The 24,394-nt window shown below is 44.6% G+C and overlaps 1 protein-coding gene across 3 annotated transcripts in view; it reads left to right on the top strand.

Annotated features, from left to right (window-relative positions):
- Positions 1–24,394, top strand: part of CC2D2A (coiled-coil and C2 domain containing 2A) — a 404,582-nt gene that overhangs the window by 161,220 nt on the left and 218,968 nt on the right. For all 3 annotated transcript variants that reach the window (XM_029590744.1, XM_029590748.1, XM_029590757.1), the window contains exon 18: positions 10,538–10,685. In XM_029590744.1, the coding sequence (XP_029446604.1) occupies positions 10,538–10,685 (148 nt within the window). The remainder of the gene's footprint in view (positions 1–10,537; positions 10,686–24,394) is intronic.

Below are 24,394 nucleotides of genomic sequence, written 5' to 3'. Positions count from 1 at the left end.
GGAATCTGCCTTCTCAAGGGCTGCATAGTAGGCTTACAAATGCAGTCTGCCATCACCATGGACTTGGACTACACCAGAATGAGATTCGATTTGGCACAAGGTGGAACCTGCCAGAGCACCGTATCTGACAGTAGGAGACTCAGCTTCAATCCTTGGGATTGGCCACCCGTTCAATGATGTGGAGTTCTTTCTAGATCTTGTGAGTTGATGATGACAATGTTGGAGGTAGTTTCTTGGACAAAGGTGCATATGCTTCTGCTTTAGCAGGCCCTACTGGTGCGGTGCACTATGCAGTCTCAGTAGGCAGTGAGGCTTTCCCAGCTCATGAAAGTGAGCACAAAGTTGCTGTGGTGGTTGCAAAGAAACCTCCTCCCGAGAAGGATACCCTTACAGGCCTCAGAATGATAGGTGCTCTCAACGAGGGACGAGTCTCCTAGCCTGGAAGATTCCCTATCAAGTGTTAATGGAGTAAGGTTGGTGGAATGCTGAGGATCGACAGGGAACCATCAATTGATTGGAAGATCGTCCTGGTCACTAGACATGTTTACGGTTCATTGAGCAGCTGATAGAACGAGTGGTGAAGGTAATGCAGGCAAGTCCCCTATATAAACCTTCGAGGCTGAAGCAGATTTCACCAGGTGTCGGATATGTCAGAACAAAATATCCAAGCAATAGGAGTCTCTCACATTGCAAGGATGGGCATTATGAGGGCTGATTTTCTCAGCAGACATAACTTGGATCAAGGACATTTTTCTACTCATAATCTCTCGAAGGGACCAGAGGAATCTGGATCTGATGGCGTGTTCCCATCACGCGATGATGCAATAGTTCTATAGTCACAGACAGGATCCAGGGACATTGGGAATCAATGCTCTTATTCGACAGTGAGCTGCGGAGAGACATACTATATGGGTTCCCTTTTTGATTGGTATGTGACAGAGTAATATGGAGGATCATGAGTCATTCCAAAACTGTACGCCTGGTGACTTGGTTGGCCATAGAGATCATCTTTCGGTTACTGGTAGATAGTCCTACGGGGTGCCCATTCCCGAAGGATCTTCTGAAACAGGAACTGATTTTATTTGAAAGTCTATGGTGCTCTGGTCTTATGGCTCGGCCTTTAAGAGGGCTCGACTGCTGTGACTTAGTTGTTTTCCAGCAGTGGTACTATGCTGCTCCAAGCTAGGAAGTTTTCCACATCTCTACCTTATATCAGGGTTTGGAGAATGTTGGAAGGTTAATGCAGGGAGAGAGATTTTCACCTTTTCAGAGTGGAACTACTGCTAATCTTGGGTTTTCTGTAAGAAGGATTAGTAAGAGTTTAACCCTAAAACTTCTTGCAGCTTCTGTTTGCAGAATTGGCATGTTATAGAGATCGTATTAATGGTAGACCTTGTTTGCCCATCCAGATGTTTACTTAGATTTGAAGATGGATCAACATCTATGGCTGTCTTGGCGCTGCCAATGCCACTTTGGCCCTCGGTCTGGTGTTGAGTTTTTTGGTTTTTTTTTTGGGGGGGGGGGGGGGGCAGGCCTCCATCTTTAGGCAACTGAATGGTTTTATCTTGAATGTAATTTTCCTGGTTGCTATATATTCAACAAAATATTTTTTCTTAGATGTAAGCTTATTCTTGAAGTGAGCATTTTCTGGAAATGTTTCCAGTGGCGGTGCACATTAGGACTGTTTTCCAGAAGTGGAATCGGAGTTTCACTTGGATTAGTATATTTCCTTGCTGGTGCTGGTCAGGGGAAGAATGGAGAAAGAATAAGTAGTAATGTACCTTAGATATGAAGCAACATTTTTATGGTGCCTGAAGGTCACCTGGTACTGGCAAAAGTCTGCTCGACTTTTTGGTTTCCATGATGGAGATAGACATGGAGAACTGACATCATGGGCTGCAGTGGGCCACTGGTTTAAAGAGGTTTTCACTACAGTCTAAGTAGGTGCATAGGTACCATTGCCTAGGCAAGTCAGGTCTAGGTGGTGGAAACTCGAATGTGGTCTCATTTCAAGAATTGTCTGACATCAGCATGCTCCTTCTTACATACTTTCTTCAAGCATTACCACTTGGATGTTGAAGTGCAAGAGGATGCTTTGCGAGGGTGGTGTTGACGAGCACAAGCAGCCTCCTCCCCATTCAGGAGTAGCTTTGGTACATCCCACTGGTGTGGATTGGCCTGTCTGAGTGCAGAGGAAGGAGAAATTACTTCTTTCCTGATAATTTCCTTTCCTCTAAGGATGACATGCCAATCCACAACCTACCCTGGGCTGCCTACTTGAGGTTTTGTTTACAGTTCATCCTTCCCTACAGAGACAATGCAGATTGTTCTTTGTTATGGGTTGGTTGAAGGATTGGTAAGTGAGAGCCAGCCTATGTAATCAGTGGAAATTAATATTTTACCTGGGCTCAGTGCTTCCTAGTTAGGAGGAGGTAATGAGTCATTGACTGTTAAGGAGGCATATGTAAAGTACAATCAGTTGTCCACAGTTTGCTTTTCTAGAGATATTGAAATCAAAGAACCCACATCACAAATAGAACTTCACACTGTTCTTACTTTTTTACTTTTTCTTTTTAAATCTCCAACAGGAGTACAAAAACACAGTTTCGAAAAAATTTTTTTGAGAGAAAACATTTTTTTAAAGTGAAAGTGGTTGTTTCATAAACATGCATCAAGTGGTACCATCCAGGTAACCCCTGTTCTTTGTTTTAATCATGAACAAACCACCAACCACCTTATAATTTATTAATTCTTTTCTCAAAAATTCATTTTATCAAAAATTAAAAACTCATTGATTATAGATTATAAATTTCATTGCCTAGAAAAATGGGAATAGTCCACCACTTGAATCTCCAAAACCCAAGCTTTTTTTATTTCTTTTTTTGTTCTCTCAAAAAGTTTTTTTCGCAACTGTGTTTTTGTACTCCTGTTGGAGATTTATAAAGAAAAAGTAAGAACAGCGTGAAGTTCTATTTGTAATGTGGGTTCTTTGATTTCATGATTGTGATTACTACCTACATTGGTGGATTTAGGGTTTTGGTGTGTTTCTAGAGATATTGGCAGGCTGATGTCGGGACAGGGCTGTATGTCGGTGATGTCAGCGAATCAGTTGTCTCCATCTCCATCATTGATGTGAATTGGTCTGCCTTCCTTAGAGAAAAGGAAATGATCAGGTAAGAAGTAATGTCTCCTTTCCCTCTGTTTCCCAGCTGAGTTTTGTCTGGATAACATTTTCCCTGACAGTATTTAGCCAAATAAAAAGAATCAGTGATGGAGACATTCCCAGGGGCATGGCCAAATGTTTGCCAGTGAGCAAACAATTGGCCATGCCCCTGGGATATTCAGCGTTACCCGGCCATACTTAGCTGTGTGAGTCTGGTCTAAAAATAGTTGTCTTAAAGTAACTTTAGCTGGGTATATACAGCGGCAGATTTACCTGCCTTACTTTACCTGAATAGCTTTCCTACGCACTGGCCAACTGAATAACAACCTTTGTAAGTTTTAGTCCGATTTGATCAGAATTTACCAAGTAAAATGCAGTGCTGATTAAAGATTTAGCAGACATCCCTAAATCTCCTACAGTAATGTATAGGCGATTAATATCATCCAAATAATATCTGATTGTTTGAATTATGATGGTAACCCTTCTAATTGGATTAAAAACCAGCAACATCTGCTGGAAGAGTTTATTGGATGAGTTTTACAGCAGAAAAGGGAGAGCCTAGTTTTTAAATTTTGCATTCTTGCCAAAACAAGCTTTGTGAATTGGAGAAGATTTTCTGTTTTTCTTGGCTTGAGCTTTATATATTAGACTCTGATCTATAGCACATTGACATAATTGATGCAAATAACACTTTTGGATCCATTATACTGCCTAATATAGGTTCATATTACAGTATGCACCCTTTCTCTGTGGACTAGCAGCATAATAGCCACACAAGTGGATGATTTCATCGTCCTGCCAAGACATGTTCTCTCAGAGTTCTGTGCAGCCACTTGCCATGCAAGTCTCCTCAGTCTTTTCTTTCATGTGAATTTGCTCTCTTGAAAACATTTTCAATTGCTCGTTTGTTTTCTTTTTTCCTGTTTCTCTTTTACTATAATTTTTGACATATTTCGTTTTTTAGTGAATCTCCTTAAAAAGAAAAAATAATCTCAATTCTGTTATTTTTTGGCATGTGCCAAAAATTCCCCCTTTTCAAGATTGAATTTGACATTGCTTTAATTATTTTTCAAAATGTTGGAGTAGAGCTGGGCTTCAAGAGATATCCTAGATGCTTGAGGAAGATGTCTTTGACCAACTTTCATGATCACTGTGTGAGATGTCTTAGGCCTTCCCACAATGTGCCGAACTGTGCCCATTGTGAATGCATGTCTCCCAAGGCTAGAAGATCCAGGAGTCACACACACTATGACTTCTTAGAATCTCCTTACTCTTTGTCTTCTACAAAGAAGAGAAAACTTACATCTGCAGAGGAACTTTTCACCCAAGGTAAAGAGGACAGAATCCTCTCATTCTTGGTGTTATGGTTTAGCAGTGTTTGGGTGGATTCTTGGGTACTGTGGCAGATACCACGCCCACGGGGAGGAGCCCCGTGGGGAACCACAGTACTGGGCTAGACTCAGGACGCACAAACACAGAATTAGATCTTTTATTGTACAGCTGATGTATACCACCAGAGGTGACAGTAGTGAGGTGATTCACAGTCCAGGGACCTTTTGCAGAGGGAACCCATCTCACCAAGTTGGTATAGGGAGATCCAGGTGTAGGTTTCCCAGCACGGCAAAGCTGTAGATGAGACAGACTGAGAAATAGATTACTCACTAGATGGTAGCTGTAAGGTTGGCGATTCCACCAGGCTGAAGTAGATGGTTACAGGCACCAAGGCAGGGAGAGCAGGCCCTCGAGGAGCGAGTACCTGATCCCAGTAAGGTACCTGAAAGGAAAGCAGAGGGCTCCCGAGGAGCGGGTACCCAGGTTAGAGAATACCCCGAAGGGCAGAGAGAGCTTCCAGCGGCAGCATGGAAGCGGCAGAGTAGCTTAGACTGGACGAGTCCAGTCCTTGCTAACTCAATGAGCTAGCAAACAAGCGTAGGCTAAACAGCCGGGTGGTGTGACATCACTTGAGGGGGACGCCCCCGAGGTTCGCGCCATAGCTGTAATAAAGACGTGGGTAGCGCGCGCGCACACCCTAGGAAGCTCTTGGGAGGAACATGGTGGCAGGCAGCGCCATAGCCATTCCGGGGATGCCGGAGAGAGCGACTTGCAGACGCGGTGGTGGCCATCTTCCCAAGGCAAGTGGGGAGAGCAGAGAAAAAGGTGAGGCACAAGGGTCGAAGCCGTCTGAGACCGACGGACGCAACACTTGGAGTCAAGACTCTGCACCATCTGGGCACAAGTGCCATGCCCACTCCAGTAAAGTGGTTGGTAAATCATACTCTCTCGTGCCAAGGGATACTGGCTTGGAAAAAGAAAGAGGCTTCTCCCACACTCTGGCACTGAGGATCACTGGTGCAGTAAAGCAGGGGAAGTTCTCTGAGGCATATGACGCAGATAGAAGATCTACACAAAAGTTGACTTTGTCTGCAGAATCTGTCTTTGGTCAGACAGTAATCTGACATCATTGATTAATGTAGGCACTGATGCCTTGTCAGCGCACAAATCTTCTTGGTGCCAATATTTTTCTTTGCTGCTGAACATGCTGATAAAACTGGAAATAATCTAGCAAAATCTCTGCCAAGAGGGAGAGTAGTCTTCATCAATAAAAATGCCAATTCTGGTCCCAGAATCAGATGGTTCCTCTTCGGCAGTTCCTATCACTCCAATGGGCCAGCATCCTCTTCTTAAGAAAATGTGGGAAGACCTAGTAAAGAATTATTTTAGAGATGCTAAAGTTTTCCTTCTTCTCTTCAATTAGAGAAAGTAACCCCTATTTTGGACATAATGGCTTCAAAACTGGATAATTCAGTTCACTATTCCACATTATAAATGCAGGGATGAAATGGTCTAAACCCTCTCAGAATCACAGAGTTTTTCTCTTTTCAAGGATAAGACACCCAAAGTCACTCCTATTGAAATGTTGGATTTTGAAGAAGGCTTGCTTCTTTCTAGTACCTCACTTTCTTTTTGTTCAGAAGATGATGAATTTATTGGTCTTCCTTCTGATCCCTCCTGTCAGCAGCCTAGGAGTACGTCTCTATCTGAAGATATGTCCTATCCCAGCTTTGATCAGTAGATGGCTAATGAAATTCTTTTCAGATTGCAGGAAGAATTAGAAGTGAGGCAAGATATTTTTGGTTTACTTAAATATATTCACACATCTAGGTAGATAGTAGACGTTCCAGTGCATAGGCTGCTTTAGAACATCAGGCCAGAATGTGGCAAACACCGGAGTCCATTGTCCCTGTATCAAGATAAATCTAAAATACAGAGTTCAACCATCTCCAGAGCAAGATAAAATTCAATTTCTCCATCACTCTGTAGTAGTAGAGTCAATCTTAAGAGGAGAGAGCTTTAAGATGCATTCCAGTACTCCTCCTTGACAGGATTCTGGACAGCATGGTAAAAAAACATCTTCCAAAGGGCTATGCTAAGCTCCAGAATACAACTCACCTGTTGCATATGATTCATTTGTGTACAAAAATTACAATCTCTACCGGAAGAACTTCTGATAGATAAGATTAACAAATTTATTCCTGCCATTCAGGAGGCAGAAGACTGTAGCAAACATCTACGGTAATAAGGTCGGCATATACTGTTTATGATACGTTTTCCAGGACTTCGGCTGTAGCCACTGGAGCCAGAAGGTTTGCTCGGTTGCCTGAATCTGGGCTATGTGAGGATTGACACAAATGCTCGCAGACGCTCATTGCACTAGTCATAATCTTTTTGGAGAGAAAGGAAAGGAAACCTTGGATTTTTCTTTATTTACTTATTTATTACAAGCTTATTTTAACAAATTCTAAGCATGTTACAACATTGCAAACTGACTGAACAAATATCTGTCCATATTACAGATAGCATACCAATAATACAAATAAAAATAAAACACATAAGAACATGCCATACTGGGTCAGACCAAGAGTCCATCAAGCCCAGCATCCTGTTTCCAACAGTGGCCAATCCAGGCCATAAGAAGCTGGCAAGTACCCAAAAACTAAGTCTATTCCATGTTAGCGTTGCTAGTAATAACAGTGGCTATTTTCTAAGTCAACTTAATTAATAGCAAGTAATGGACTTCTCCTCCAAGAACTTATCCAATCCTTTTTTAAATACATCTATACTAACTGCACTAACCACATCCTCTGGCAACAAATTCCAGAGTTTAATTGTGCGTTGAGTAAAAAAGAACTTTCTCCGATTAGTTTTAAGTGTGCCACATGCTAAATTCATGGAGTGCCCCCTAGTCTTTCTATTATCCGAAAGAGTAAATAATCGATTCACATCTACCCATTCTAGACCTCTCATGATTTTAAACACTGCTATCATATCCCCCCCTCAGCAGTCTCTTCTCCAAGCTGAACAGTCCTAACCTCTTTAGTCTTTCCTCATAGGGGAGCTATTCTATTCCCCTTATCATTTTGGTAGCCCTTCTCTGTACCTTCTCCATCGCAATTATATCTTTTTTGAGATGCGGCGACCAGAATTGTACACAGTATTCAAGGTGTGGCCTCACCATGGAGCGATACAGAGGCATTATGTCATTTTCTGTTTTATTCACCAATCCCTTTCTAATAATTCATTGAGAGGCCTTACTCCCTCCGGTCCCCTGACCAGACCCACCTCTGGAGGACCTGCTAGAACCTCAAAAGGGCTGCTGACAACTGCTTGGAACCTGAGGATGAGGCCCTCTCCCGGACCAAAACCTGTTTGAATCCCGAAAATGGGACTGGGGTGGAAAGACCTTCTTATTGCTCTTCTTATCCTCCAGCAGCCTATTCCCCTTGGATTCCCCTAGGAACTTCTGCTGATTCAGCTCTTCCCCAAAAAGCAGCTTTCCATTAAAAGGAAGATTGCATAACTGAGACTTGGACCACATGTCTGCCAACCAATTGCTCAACACAGAAGCCTGCGTGCAGCCCCCACTGAGACCATGCTCTTGGCAGACGTACGCACCAATCATACAACACATTCACCACATAAACCACCCCATCCTCCAGGCAAGCCATCTGAATGGAGGTGAGCACACAAGAAGAGGCCTACTCCTGCGGCTTCTAAATCCAGCACAAGCAAGCCTGCTGCATCATGGTAGCACACACCACGGCTCGCAGGCTCAAGGCTGACACCTCAAACATGCATTTCAATTGAATCTCCAATTTGCGGTCCTGTACATCCTTCAGAGTGGCTGACCCCGCAACCGGAATCGTGGTCTTCTTAGTCACTGCCAAGACCGCTGCATCCACCTTAGCAGTCTTCAGGTGATTCAAATGCTTTTCCATCAAGGGATAAAGCTTCACTATCACTCTACTGACCTTCAAGCCCACTTCTGGGAAATCTCATTCCCAGCTAATCAGCTTCTGAATCTTTTTAGGTAACGGAAAGGCACTAGGCGGACCCCACAGCCCATCTAGGACCGATTAATGCCTTCATTGTCCAACTCCTCTTCAGTCAGCTTCACCCCTCAATTCTTCCAACACTTGAGGAATGAGGGGTCGAAGCTCATCCTCCTTAAACAGGCGGGTTATCTCCCTCGGTCCCAGGCCCCTCATCAAGCTTTGGATCATCGGGGTCTGACCCCCATCCTGATCCACGTGCGGGTCCACCCCCTTTGGAGACTCAGGATTCTCCTGCATCTCATTCGAGTCATCCAAATCCCTAGGATCACCCTTCACACAAACGCAATGCAAACTTAGCCACTTAAGCAAGTGCCCAGAACTGTCCAATGAAATCATCCTAGGTCTTTTGGGCAGCACTGGTCATCTGTCCCTGGATCTCCTCTCATCTGCACCCTTCCTAGCCAAGAAAGCCTTGTGTATCAGCAGGACAAATTCAGGGGAAAACCCATCTGGATCTTCAACCCCTGCTCAAGGAGACTGGACTCCGAGTCCGCCCCACTCTTACGACCTTCCTCAGGCCTCTACACTGCAAGAGAGAGTGGAGGAAGGGATTCACCTGATTCCTGCCAGGCCGAGGTCCCCTGGCTATGATCTTCCGCAGGTGCAGATGAAGCAGAGACCCTCCCCCCCTTTGGTGACAGCCGCAGACCGGGAGGCCCTCCTGGCCTTTGGACCCTTGGTGGAAGATCCCTCCTCCCCTGAGGCACAACTTGTACAGAGGGAACGGGTGTTCAGTTGGGCTGACCAGAGCCCGCAGGCCCTGCAAGCCTCCATGTGCGGTTTATCCACCATGAGGCTCACGGTCGCTACAAGGCCCGAGCTCACCGCTGTGAGGAAGGCCGCACCACATGACTGCCCTGCCAAGTTGTATCAATAACATGATCGCGCCGATGCAAGTGGCACACGAGAAAAATGTCAGCAGCCTGAGTCCATGCGACCAGCTCAGTGCACACAAAGAAATTTTCCTGCTGAGGAAAATTATACAATACGCGGCACTCCTCGCCCTCACCCTCCTGCTGAACCCAGCAGCTCCCACTGGTTGAATGCCCTGGTGCTGCACCTCAGGCCGATTCTCCTATCTTTCTCCTCAGCCAAATCTTGTATTCTTTTTTTTTTTTTTTAAACTAAAATAAACTTAATGCAAAGGAACAAAAGAGGGTACTTCCCTGAGTAGTGACAACGGTGGGCAGGAGGGGGACTTTGGGAAACCCAGAGTGAGCCAGTCCCCTGGCTATCAAGGTCCCCAGAGTTAGTGGGCCACAACAGTCAGGGGTATCCCGGCTCAACCTGAGGAATGGCCCATAGAGGAAACTAGCACCTTGGGTAACTAATCCAAAACTTTTCAAGTCTCCAAGTCAGAACTGAAGGTTTATACCTCTACCATCTGCTGGAATCAGAGAAATACTGAGGGACTGCAGGTGGCACTCTCAGTTATGTAGCAATGCCTCAAAGTTTTGTTCTCTGCCTCCATCTGCTGGTAGGGATGCAAACCCACTTGTCTGGATTGATGCGGGTATGTTCAGGAAAGGAAAAAATTCCATAGAAAAAGGCATGTAATGAAAACTTCTACAAAAAGCACTGTGGGACTTTTGTTCAAAAAAGCTAAATTTGATAACTGGGAAAATGTTTTACAGTAATATTTTGCACAGATTTTTCTTGCACAGTTTTTCCATGTTTGCATTTGAGTAAAGGGGAAGTGAGAATGGGAGACACAGGGAGGGGCAGAGTTGGATGAGTAAGACACATTTAAGTGACCTAATTCTCCCAAATGAATTTAAAGGCATTGCAAGACACCATCTCCTCTCAAATGCCAAATTGCATTTTTTTTTAAATTTGCATACATCATTTTCATTTTTCTTTGGCAGTTTAGAATGTTCCAGATATGTTTATGAGAGCCTGCTCAGTCTTGTAATCCACAAATAGTCAGTTGCACAGTGTCTTTTCTGTGAGCCACTACTTAATGACAATCTCTTTATTTTAGATGTACCGTTTTCCTTTGAAGCTGATGGCAGCAATAAGATGATCCTAATGACTTCTGGTAAAGTGTCCTACAGTGTTTCGTGGGCAGTTGGAGACAATGGGGTTCCCTTAGTTCCTCCTATTTCACAGCAGAACAGTGGGGTTTCTAGGTAAGGAAATGTATTGTCTTGGGAATCCTAAATATAAACACTACAGATATTCAATTAAATGCTAAAATGTGGTTGCATGATGGATCTTTCCTGAATTTATTCTTATTTATATATTTAACATTTTTATAATTTGCATTATACAATAAAGCTTGTTCCAAGTTGAATTATTTATTTGAACATTTGTTACATGACTAACCACTTAAAGGAGGATTTCCAAAGGAGTTCCATGCATAAAAATAGCTTATATGCATGCATATGTTTTTTTTATAAATGTTGAAAGTAGGTGTGTATTTTTGGTTTAGCATGTACATTTTACTGAGGGGGAAAAAAAGGGTCTGGGTTCATTCCGTGGCGAGGTTCAGAAGTACCTGTGGTAGTTGCTGTTTTGTAACAAATTATACATATCTACATTACTGAACTTATTCATACACTTTTACACCTGCTAATTGACTTGCGCATGTGAAATCAGACTGGTCTGTTTTCTGCAGTTTTTGAGTAGGAGGTCTGGGTGAAGTGTTAGAAGGTCTAGATGAACTAGAGAAGGAGTGGGTGAATTGGTGGAAGTATCAGTGAACTGGTGATTCCAAATATGTGCACTAGTATTTTCAAAACAGTATATGTGCATACTGGGGTAGATTTTCAAACCGCGCGATTTGGCCTACTTTTGCTGGCGCATCAGGCGCAAGCAAAAGTACGCTGGATTTTAGTAGATACACGCGGAGCCGCGCGTATCCGCTAAAATCCGGGATCGGCGCACGCAAGGCTATGGATTCTGTATAGCCGGTGCGCGCCGAGCCGCGCAGCCTACCTCCGTTCCCTCCGAGGCCGCTCCGAAATCGGAGCGGCCTCGGAGGGAACTTTCTTTTGCCCTCCCCTCACCTTCCCCTCCCTTCCCCTACCTAACCCACCCGCCCAGCCCTGTCTAAACCCCATCCTTACCTTTGTTGGGTGATTTACGCCTCCCAGAGGGAGGCGTAAATCCCCGCGCGCCAGCGGGCCGCTAGTGTGCCGGGACGCGACCTGGGGGCGAGTATGGAGGGTGCGGCCACGCCCCCGGACCGCCCCGGGCCGTAACCACGCTCCCGGACCCGCCCCCAAAACGCTGCCGACACGCCCCCAAACGCCGCGACAACCGGGCCCGCCCCCAACACTCCCCCGACACGCCCCCCTCGGAGAACCCCTGGACTTACGCGAGTCCCGGGGTCTGCGCGCGCCGGTGAGCCTATGTAAAATAGGCTCACCGGCGCGCAGGGCCCTGCTCGCCTAAATCCACCCGGATTTGGACGGATTTAGGCGAGCAGGGCTCTTAAAATCCGCCCCACTGTGCTTAATTCTACGTGTTTATTCATGCAGTGTCACAATTATTTTGCGTGTAAAATAAGTTTATAAAGTATGTTTTTAAAATAGGTAGAGAATTTGTGTTTTTTTGCATTGGAAATACATGCATAAACTGAAACATACACGTGTACTTTCAGAGCACAAATAACACAGTATTTTATAAACAATGCAGCTCCTGCTGTATGGTGTATAAAATACTAGCATTAATCTTCATGTATCTGCTTATGCATGCAAGTGCTGTACTGCGGATAGGTTTGAAAGTTGGGCTCATAAGGGTTTATTTTAAAGCTGGTTGCTTAAGTACAAAGTCTGCAGGTACTGTTTACCCATGGACTTTGTACTAATTATCTAAGTGAAAGTGATTTGAATTATAAGACCTGCGTATATGGGTGCGCATTTGCTGGCTCATACACACGGACATGGTGATTTTATAATATGCGCGCGTTATAAAATTGGCTATACGCGCGTTCGTGTGCCACGACTTTATATTGACATGTGCATGTGTGCACAAATGCCTCAGTTGCATAAGTGTGGGGGATTTTAGTAGATATGCTCGCTGACACAATTGCCTATTTCCCCAGTTTATTCCCAGTTTGCCCTAGTAAAGGAGAGGACGTCCTAGACAGCCTAGCTAACTTGCCTCCCTTTTAGCCCCAACCCTTAAAACCCTGCTGACTAGCCTAGTTTTTATTTTATTACTTACACGCCGACCATAGCAGAAGTAAAGTTTCACAGTAGGGGACCCCGGTGCGCGCGGTTTTAAAATCCAGACATTGTGCGCCAAGTCGAGTCACTTGCATATCTCCCGGCTTTGGCACACATAGCACTTTTAAAATACGCTAGTATGCATACACATTTACACCTGCTATTTTGTGCAACTAATTTTTATGAGAAAAATACATACTTTTGAAATTTCTAAATTTCTCTTCATCTATCCAGACCAGTCCAGACATATGGGTTATTTCCTCCAACCAGCAGATGGAGGCAGAGAGCAACAGATTTGGTGACATCATCCCTTATAGGGTCCTGTGCTGCACTCAGCTTGGCAGTATGCTCTTTCTCCAGTAGATGGTAGGCAAGTATTCCATGCTGCAACTGAATCATGGTTTTAAGTCAGGTGAAAAAGAAGCTGGTGGATTGAGTTGCTCCTGAAGTAATAGTCTATGATCTCCCTCCCTCAGCTGAGCTGAGCCTGGGGTGATAGTTTCGGACTCCCTCCCCTGGTAGGGGCATAGCCTTTTGACCCGGGGACTTCCATTTGGAGCGAGATTTTTCCAGCTAGAGCTGTGAAATTTTCCTCCGCCTTACCCCCTCCTTTTCTTCCTTTCTCCCCCTGCGCCTTGTTGGCTCTCTCCCTATTCCACAGCCTCTCCTCCCTGAAAATGTAAAAAATAAATAAATAAGGAAGGGGCAGGACTAGATCTTTTCTGTTGATTACTTTCTTTGGGAAAACTGCTGCAGAAAGTGAGAGGCAGCTATGGATGCTTCAATGGAGTGTGTGAAAAGAAGCCTGCTGTGTGTTGTATGTAGAACATGTGAGTTACATCAGGGGAGGAAATGTTTGCTGCAGCTGTGGGAGAGAGCAAATTCAAGAACCAGCAGTTTTGGGCAGGGGGATGGGCCATATTGGTGGGGGTCAGCCAGCCTGGCTGTTCTAGCCAGTATACATACTGATGCGGCAGAAATATCCATTTTGGAACTGTGGGAATTCAAAGCTGGGGTCTCCGTTGCTGTAGAGTGTGGTCCTCCCTCAAGGTTGCGCAGGATAGAAGATGGAGTGTTACTTAAACAGGAATTTGAAGCATCTCATCTGGCTTTTTAGGCAGCTGTGTGCAGCAGAATTATGGCAAGAACTAGATTACATTTGTCTCAGCATATTTAGTTCTCCGGAAAGTACTAGATTGGTGTTGGATGAGATGGTCCAGAATGATCCAGGGACAGCCTTTTTGGCGTTGCCTTCTATGATTTGGTTTGAGCTTCAGCTAGAAGTATGACCTCTATTTTGGCAGCCTGGTGTTTGTTGTGGCTACGGAACTGGTCATCTGACTCTATTTTCAAAACTATGCTGGATAAATTTTCTTTTAAGGGAAAACTTCTGTTTGTTTGATGAAGACCTTGAGAAGTTTGTGAAAGCTTTGGAGGAGTCTAAGGCTGTCATGTTACCAGAGGTTAAGCCTAAAGGAGCTTTGCGATACACTCCAGCTCTGAGTCGTTTTCGGGATCTGTAGCATGGAAGATCAGGCAGGTCATTGGATATCTATCATTCTAGATTTTGTAATAGGTTACAGTCAGTTTGGAGTAATAAGAAAGGAGGCAAAGACAAAGGCTCTAGCAGTGCTGCAGGCATTCAGGGTTTTCAGTAAAGATTTGGGGGCTCAGTCTTTGAAAGAGGGGATAGGCTGGCATTTGTCAAATTTTTACCGAAGATGAGTCCAGGTTACTTCAGATCACTGGGTTCTGGAGGTAGTCAAGGATGGCTATGCCCTGGATTTTTCCCAACTTATTTTAGATGATTTTTATGGTGTACCCTTGTTGTTCCTCTCAGTAACACTTGACTGTCTCCTTCACTTAAAGGCTGTTGACTTGGTTCTGGCATCCTAGAGGGGCCAAGGAAAATATTCCATCTATTTTGTTGTTCCCAAGGAGAGTATCCTATCTTGGATCTGAAGCAGATCAACAGAGCTCTGAAGGTGACTGTGGTACTGCAAATGAGTGGTCAGGCTTGTATTCAGTGATTTTATTTACAGTGCACATTAAATTTAGAGCACAACTGCTTACCTTCAGTAGCAAACACAGACATCAACAGTATTCAGTAATGTTGCACAGGAGCTGCCTTCTCCTGAATGGTGAGGACAGCAATATTATACAAGAACTGCCTTCTTCTGGAGAGCTAGGTGTGGTCTGCTGATTCCAGCTGGATCCTGCCCACAGGACGCTTCCTGTCCAGCAGGGTCCTGCTCATAGAGCTCTCTCCCTCTATGAGGATTAAGGTGGACCAGGCATCTAGCCTGGTCCCACACAGGTTAAGGAGGGAATCTAGGGAAACTCCTAAACAAACCCTCCCCCTCAGCTTGAAACCGCTGGGGTAAGCCTCTTCACGCACCCTAGATTCCAACCAGGGAAGTGGCATCGCACCCCAATATGCTCTTTCTGGCCTCCCGCCAGGTAAACCCTCAGGTGGGGTTGGAGGTTACAGGGACATGCCCCCCCCACCCCCTCACTAGGGTTACTCCAAATTCCAACCACCATTAACATCAGCCAATGTGCCCTTTGCCCAGTGTCCACCCCTAGTCCTTCATATGAGTCTATATGTAGCTGTGAGTTCCAATTTTTCTCTGGCAGGACTCTCTGGACTTTTCTTAAGTGTTCTAGTGAAGGGCGTCTTTCAGGCGTCCACTCTATCTTTACTGTTGCCATGGCGACTTCTAACTCCTTTACGCCGTCTGTGTCTGCAGCGTCTCCCTCTGGCCATTCTGCAGTGGTTGTGTTTGGGCACCCTACAGCTCCTGCCTCAGGCCTCTCTGCAGCACCCTTCTCTGGGCTCCCAGTTCTCACAAGACAAGCAGGATGGTAGTCCTCACATATGGGTGACATCACAGGATGGAGCCCAGTCATGGAACACTTTTGTCAAAGTTTCTAGAACTTTGACTGGCACCTACTGGGCCTTTGGCTTGGAGTCGAGAGTGAGGATAGCAGTGACCTGCCCAGTTGAGAGATAGCTTTGGTACATCCCATGAGTTTGGAATGGTCTGGCTGGATGAAAATAGAAGAGAAAGTTATTCTTACCTGATATCTTTTTCGTGAGTTCAGCCAGACCAGTCCAGAGCCCTCCCTAACTCCTAAGAATCTTTCTGTATTATGTTTTGACTGTGTAAGTTCTTGAGGCTCTTGCTGGAAAAGGATATCATCAGTGGCAGCTTTGTTTGAGCCATAGTTTGATTCCTTTCAGGTAAGGAACTGTTAACTTTTTTTGTTCTGTGCTTTCTTTCTGATCTTACCTTATCTTGTTTGTTTTTTTCCCAGAAGCCCTTTGGCTCTAAGGCTGAGGAGGGGGTTTGCTTGCTTGTTACTTCTTAGTTTGTTATGTGGCATATTGGCAAGCTAAGTGCAGTACAGGAAAAGGGTCAATGTCAGCAAATCTGTTGTTCTCTATCTCCAATCTGTTGGTTGGAGGGCATAACCTGTGCATCTGGACTGGTCTGGCTAGACTCAAGGAAAGGACGTCATCAGGAGAGAATACATTTCTCTGTATTCAGTAGTTTCAAACTCCTCTCTAGCCCTGCCCCTGGGTATACCTCTTGTCACTGCAAGAAAACTTATATGCATAAAGGCCCTATATGCATAAGTTTACCCACATATAAGGAGGGTGATTTTGAAAAAAAAGCCTATTTATTGGGGTAAAATACTTTTTCCTACTTGCAGAAATGGCTTTGAAAATTACCCTTTTATTGTGTTCTAGATCCGTGGTTCTCAACCTTTTTTCTGTCAGGACACACCTGGCTAAATGTAAACAAACACTCTGCATTCCACAGGAACCCCCAACAATGGGTGCAGAGCAGAACTAGGATATTCCCCATTCAATTTACCATACAAAAAAAGATATTTCTGGTGACATCTCAATAACAGCAACATAAAAACTCTCTCCTACCAGGTGCAATAGCCCTCCTTATGGAAAAACAGTAATTTACCACCAATGCATGTTCCATTGAGAAAACACAATAAATAATATTGATACAAATGCCTACATGCTAGTAAAATACTTCACCTCAGTCACACACATAGAATCAATCTTCACCAAGTACAGAAAGACCACAAATTACAAATATGGAAACAGAAACTGGAATGGAAACCCAAAAAAGCCACTCTGCATTCTGTACAAAACAAAAATATAGCGCCTATCAGACTTCCAGAATCTGAAATAAGTTACACCTGCATTATGGAACTCAAACAGTAACAACCCTACCTATGAAAAGGAAGTACTGCAAAAATTACACCAGGCCCTAAACACCAATACACCTCCTATTAGGAAAACAGAACAAGCCAAGCTGCTATAGATCCCTACGAAGAAACTACAAGCTCGCAGAACACCCTTAGCTGGGTCACACACGCAGAACACAGACAGATCCTCACCAAATACAGAATAAAGTGACCATAAAGCTAATGTTTTTGTTTTTTGCGTTGTTTTACTACATACAGAGTTTGGCTTTTTGCTGTTTCCAGATCAGTTTTTGTCTCCACATTTCTATTTATACATTCCCTGAGAAATATAAAATAATTCTAAAACTAGAATATGATAAATCTTTCAAAACAACCAATAAATGGAACATCCAATCATTAAAATTTTCAAAATTATTAAAAATTCTCCAAACACCAATAAAATATTTCTAACAGCAGACACATCACATAATACCTAATAATTAAAATGGCAGACAATCAAGAAAGATAAACTTAAAAAGCCACCTTTACTTACCCTCTCCAGTAACTCTGCTACTCCTTTCCCTTGTAGGCCAATAGCACATACCAGAAGCAGCAAGGGCTGCTGAAGCTCTGTCCTCACATTCTTCTTCCTTAGGGCCCATGACTAGTCTATCTCATATACACACACACACACACCAGTCACCTGCCTGACCAATCTCCCTTTCTCTCACACACATCAGTCACCTACCTGACCAATGTCTCTCTCTCTCTCACACACACACACACACACACACACACACACACACCAGTCACTTGCCTGACTAATCTCTCTTTCTCTCACACACATAAGAACATTGTCAAGGTAAGTGTAAAACATTGATAAGACAGGCGAAGAGAGAATTTGAAATGAAGTTGGCCAAAGAGGCAAAAACTCATAATAAAAACTTTTTAAAATATATCCAAAGCAAGAAACCTGTGAGGGAGTCGGTTGGACCATTAGATGACAGAGGGGTTAAAGGGGCTCTTAGGGAAGATAAGGCCATTGCAGAAAGACTAAATGAATTCTTTGCCTCCATGTTTACTAATGAGGATGTTGGAGAGATACCAGTTCCGGAGATGGTTTTCAGGGGTGATGAGTCAGACGAACTGGACGAAATCACTGTGAACCTGGAAGATGTAGTAGGCCAGATTGACAAACTAAAGAGTAGCAAATCACCTGGACCGGATGATATGCATCTTAGGGTTCTGAAGGAACTCAAAAATGAAATTTCTGATCTATTAGTTAAAATTTGTAACCTATCATTAAAATCATCCATTGTACCTGAAGACTGGAGGGTGGCCAATGTAACCCCAATATTTAAAAAAGGCTCCAGGGGCGATCCGGATAACTATAGACCAGTGAGCCTGACTTCAGTGCCGGGAAAAATAGTGGAAACTATTCTCAAGATCAAAATCGTAGAGCATATAGAAAGACATGATTTAATGGGACACAGTCAACATGGATTTACCCAAGGGAAGTCTTGCCTAACAAATCTGCTTCATTTTTTGAAGGGGTTAATAAACATGTGGATAAAGGTGAACCGGTAGACGTAGTGTATTTGGATTTTCAGAAGGCGTTTGACAAAGTCCCTCATGAGAGGCTTCTACGAAAAGTAAAAAGTCATGGGATAGGAGGCGATGTCCATTCGTGGATTACAAACTGGTTAAAAGACAGGAAACAGAGAGTAGGATTAAATGGTCAATTTTCTTGTTGTGCTTTCGGGATGTGGACCCTTGGTTCAGCGAGGAATGAATGTTCGATCGCTGATTGGCGAGGCCTAGACCAGGACTCTCACAGAGATCTGGATGCAGGTACTTCCAGTAGGTCGTGGACTCAAAGGTGGATGTCCTCAGCAGGTAGTGGAAAGTAAAGCTGAGCTGGCGCCTCCAGCAGGTCGTGGACTCTAAGGTGGATGTCCTCAGCAGGTCATGGAAAGTAAAGCTGAGCTGGCGCCTCCAGCAGGTCGTGGACTCGAAGGTGGATGTCCTCAGCAGGTCGTGGAAAGTAAGGCTGAGCTGGCGCCTCCAGCAGGTCGTGGACTCAAAGGTGGATGTCCTCAGCAGGTTGTGGAAAGTGAAACTGAGCTGGCGCCTCCAGCAGGTCGTGGACTCAAAGGTGGAACAGTTCGGATTAAGGGAGTTGAAGGAAACTCCACAGTCAGTCCGATGGTCGAAAGCCACAGGATACCCCAAAGCCAGTCCAGGGGTCGGAAGCCAGAGAATTCACCAAAGCCGGTCCAAGGGTCAGAAGCCAGAGAATACGCCAAATCCAGTCCAGGGGTCAGAAGCCAGAGAATTCGCCAAATCCGGTCCAGGAGTCAGAAGCCAGAGAAATCACCAAAGCCGGTCCAGGAGTCAAAACCACGAATCAAGTACAGGAACCACAAACAGGAACAAGCCAGGAGCCCAGAGGAAGTCAAGGCAAGGTCTGAGGTGCAAGACCTGCCTTTAAATAGCTCCTTCCAGCTGGCATACCAGGGGAGAGCCAATCCCGCTGCAGGAGGTATCCAGCAGCCAATCAGAGGCAATGATGTTAGTCCCTGAAGGGGGGCGGAGCCAGCAACCAGGAAGAGGAGCCGAAACGCCGCGGCCATGTTGTGCTGCGGTCCGCGGCCCCGGACCCACGACTCAGCACCACATCAGGGCAACTGCGGCGGTCTGCCGCGCTGGTAAGCGGCGCCCCTCGGGCGCGGCGTGCCGCGAGCGCGGCTCCTAACATTTCTCAGTGGAAAAGGGTAAACAGTGAAGTGCCTCAGGGATTTGTTTGGTTTTTTTTTTAATTATTTCTTTATTGAATTTTCATTTAAAACTTTTAAACAAAATTTCAAATAAGTAATACAGATAATTAAGACTTATCCATATCATTATTAAACAATATAAAAAGAAAAACCTTTATCTCTATTACATTACCTATATACTGGGAGAGATCAAACCATATATTAAATTATACAATATTCATTTTAAGATAGGAGAGAGAGACATGAAAATTCTATTTCTGACCTTCTAAACTATTTCCTCCATCTATATCTTTATCTGAAATAAAAGTCTCCAAATGTAATGGGTCTATAAAACTGTATTTCTTTCCTCTAAGAGAAATAATACAGATAGCTGGATATTTCAGAAAGAAAGTTGCCCCTAGGGCTACTACTTTACTCTTTAAAGACAGAAAATGTCTCCTTTTGGCCTGAGTGGCCCTTGAGACATCCGGGAACATCAGAATCTTTTGTCCACAAAAGGACATATCCCTGTGTTTGAGGAAATCCCCAAACACTCTATCTTTATCCGATTCCAATAACATAGAGACAAATAAGGTAGCCCTCTTTTGTATTATATCGATTGACTCCTCCAAAAATGTGGAGACTCCAATCGAAGATGTTCCTAAATTTCCTTCCTCTTGCCCTCTAACTTTCCTAGAAAAGTAGAAAGCTTTGGAAAAAACTGGTAACTCTGTCTCTGAATATTGAAGAATTTCTTTAAAATATTTTTTCAACATTTCTGCAGGAGATAGGAGTCTGGTTTGGGGAAAGTTAATTATTCATAAATTCTTATATCGCACCAAATTCTCAATATTCTCTAACTCTTTACGAGTAAAGAGACTATCTTTAATTTGGGCAACTCCAGTATTTTCTAATAATTTAATTTTTGTTGTTACTTAACCATATTATCCTTTAAACCAGCTACTTCCTTTCCTTGTTCTTCTATTTGTTGTTTATTCACGTTTACAATTCCTAACAGTGACTCATTCATTCGCGAGACATTATTATTTACTGTTGTCATCAATTTCCATATATCATTTAGGGTTATATTCTCAGGGGGGTTCACTGGCCATATCTCAGACCTATTCAATCCTCCTGGCAATACTCCTTCCAACATTTTTACACCACTTATCTGATTCTCTGGTGGAGTTTCACAGTCCCCATGTTTCAGTGGGCTGCTCGTTCCCAGCTGCAGAAAATCATCTGAAATTAATGGCTTAGGTTGTGGTGGAAATGCAGGTCCTTCACCAGGACTTAGAGATGCAGAAAACTGGTCCCCCCCCTCGTCCTCTCTTGGTGAATCGGTCAGCCTTACAACGTGGCTGTCCATGGGTCCCCTTGGTGTTATTGGTGACAATGGAATAGATTTTATTTTCCTTTTCCTCCCCATCAAAACTTGAGGAGTACTCGGGAAAATATTCCAATTTAGCAATCAGACATAAAGAAAGCACCTTCTCCCGCCTTCTCCGGACTGAGCCGGACAGAGTCGCGCGCCCCTTGGGTGGCGCGCGGCTTAGGCGGCGCGCCGGTGACGGCGGAGCGCCGTCTGCAGGTTGAATTTATGCAGCAGACGCCGATTACTGACGTCACTCGTGCGTCTCTACCGGGTCTCCCCGCTCACCAGCTTTTCCCTCCGGGTTGCTTCTCACTCCGGGTTCAATGGTGCGGGAGTTGTTCCCTCCGTTTCAAGGCACAGTAAGTCAGTAAGATGTTCTCTTTCTGTCGGGGGCGTCTCTCTCTCCTACTCACGCTCTCCGACTTCCCCGGGTCTGCAGCTTCAATTTATGCAGCAGACGCCGATTACTGACGTCACTCGTGCGTCTCTCCCGGGTCTCCCCGCTCACCAGCTTTTCCCTCCGGGTTGCTTCTCACTCCGGGTTCAATGGTGCGGGAGTTGTTCCCTCCGTTTCAAGGCACAGTAAGTCAGTAAGATTTTCTCTTTCTGTCGGGGGCGTCTCTCTCTCCTACTCACGCTCTCCCCTCTCTCCTACTCACGCTCTCCCGTGCCTCAGGGATTTGTACTTGGACCGATGCTTTTCAATATATATATAAATGATCTGGAAAGGAATACGACGAGTGAGGTTATCAAATTTGCATATGATACAAAATTATTCAGAGTAGTTAAATCACAAGCAGACTGTGATACATTACAGGAGGACCTTGCAAGACTGGAAGATTGGGCATCCAAATTGCAGATGAAATTTAATGTGGACAAGTGCAAGGTGTGGCATATAGGGAAAAATAACCCTTGTTGTAGTTACACGATGTTAGGTTCCATATTAGGAGCTACCACCCAGGAAAAAGATCTAGGCATCATAGTGGATAATACTTTAAAATTGTCGGCTCAGTGTGCTGCAGCAGTCAAAAAAGCAAATAGAATGTTAGGAATTATTAGGAAGGGAATGGTTAATAGAACGGAAAAATTCATAATGCCTCTGTATCACTCCATGGTGAGACCGCACCTTGAATAATGTGTGCAATTCTGGTCGCGGCATCTCAAAAAAGATATAGGTGCGATGGAGAAGGTACAGAGAAGGGCAACCAAAATGATAAAGGGGATGGAACAACTCCCCTATGAGGAAAGGCTGAAGAGGTTAGGGCTGTTCAGCTTGGAGAAGAGACGGCTGAGGGGGGATATGATAGAGGTCTTTAAGATCATGAGAGGTCTTGAACGAGTAGATGTGACTCGGTTATTTACACTTTCAAATAATAGAAGGACTAGGGGGCATTCCATGAAGTTAGCAAGTAGCACATTTAGGACTAATCAGAGAAAATTCTTTTTCACTCAACGCACAATAAAGCTCTGGAATTTGTTGCCAGAGGATGTGGTTAGTGCAGTTAGTGTAGCTGAGTTCAAAAAAGGTTTGGATGAGTTCTTGGAGGAGAAGTCCATTAATGGCTATTAATCAATTATACTTAGGGAATAGCCACTGCTAATTATGTGCATCAGTAGCATGGGTTCTTCTTAGTGTTTGGGTAATTGCCAGGTTCTTGTGGCTTGGTTTTGGCCTCTGTTGGAAACAGGATGCTGGGCTTGATGGACCCTTGGTCTGACCCAGCATTGCAATTTCTTATCCTACAAGAACTTCGGTATATAAAAATTAAAAATAAATAAATAAATAAATAAATGTTCTTAACATAAGAACATGCAATACTGGGTCAGACCAAGGGTCCATCAAGCCCAGCTTGATGGACCCTCGGCGGGAACTTTCCTTCCACCCACCCGCACCTTCCCCTACCTAATCCACCCCCCCGGCCCTATCTAAAACCCCCCTACCTTTATTCTAAAAGTTACGCCTGCCTCCGGCAAGCGTAACTCACGAGTGCCAGCGGTTTCCTGGCCCGCCATCTCCCGACCCGGGGGCTGTTCCGGAGGCCTCAGCCGCGCCACCGAATGCCCCCGGGCTGGCACCACACCCCCCGACACGGCCCCGGGAACGCCCCGATTTTTGCGCCGCCCACCCGACACGCCCCTGTAGCGAAGCCCCGGGACTTAAGCGCGTCCCGGGGCTTATGCACGCCGCCGAGCCTATACAAAATAGGCTTGGCGAGCGCAGGGGGGATTTAAAAGGGTTACGCGCGTACCTTATGCGCGTAACCCTTTTAAAATCCGGCCCTAAGTGAACTTAATAGCAGGTAATGGACTTTTCCTCCAAGAACTTATCCAATCCTTTTTTAAACACAGCTATACTAACTGCACTAACCACATCCTCTGGCAACAAATTCCAGAGTTTAATTGTGCGTTGAGTAAAAAAGAACTTTCTCCGGTTAGTTTTAAATGTGCCACATGCTAACTTCATGGAGTGCCCCCTAGTCTTTCTATTATCCGAAAGAGTAAATAACCGATTTACATCTACCGTTCTAGACCTCTCATGATTTTAAACATCTCTATCTTATCCCCCCTCAGCCGTCTCTTCTCCAAGCTGAAAAGTCCTAATCTCTTTAGTCTTTCCTCATAGGGGAGCTGTTCCATTCCCCTTATCATTTTGGTAGCCCTTCTCTGTACCTTCTCCATTGCAATTATATCTTTTTTGAGATGCGGCGACCAGAATTGTACACAATATTCCAGGTGCGGTCTCACCATGGAACACCAGTCTAGCACCATAAGAGGTCTAGAACGGGTAGATGTGAATCGGTCTAGCCATTTGGAGTTGTGGGCATGGATACATCTGTATATTATGGTCAATGTTTTGTAGTGAATGCGGGAGGGGATAGGAAGCCAATGTAGGTCTCTAAGTATGGGGGTGGTATGTTCGTGTTTACTGGTGTTTGTGATAAGTCTTGCTGTAGCATTTTGTAGCATTTGTAGAGGTTTTATTGTGGAGTAGGGGAGCCCTAGGAAGAGAGCGTTACAGTAGTCCAGTTTGCGGGGTATGGTGGCTTGGATCACTGTACGAAAATCTTGGTTGTATGGTAGTGGTCTGAGCTTTTTAAGTACGTTGAGTTTGAAAAAACCTGATTTAAGGATGGAATTAACGTAGTTTTTCATGTTTAGTTGATGATCAAGGAGAACTCCTAGGTCCTTTACAAATGGTTGTGCTGTGGGGGGGTTGGGCTTAGGATCAGTAGTTAGGGGGGTGGAGGGGGAGGCGTGAGAGGAGATAACCAGGAGTTCGGTTTTATTTGTATTGAGAGCAAGGTGGAGGTTGGTGAGTAGGG

Source organism: Rhinatrema bivittatum, chromosome 1 (genome assembly GCF_901001135.1).
Source record: "Rhinatrema bivittatum chromosome 1, aRhiBiv1.1, whole genome shotgun sequence".
Classification (NCBI taxonomy): domain Eukaryota; kingdom Metazoa; phylum Chordata; class Amphibia; order Gymnophiona; family Rhinatrematidae; genus Rhinatrema; species Rhinatrema bivittatum.
The sequence above is the reverse complement of the archived record's forward strand: the minus strand, read 5'-3'. Positions and strand labels throughout refer to the sequence as shown.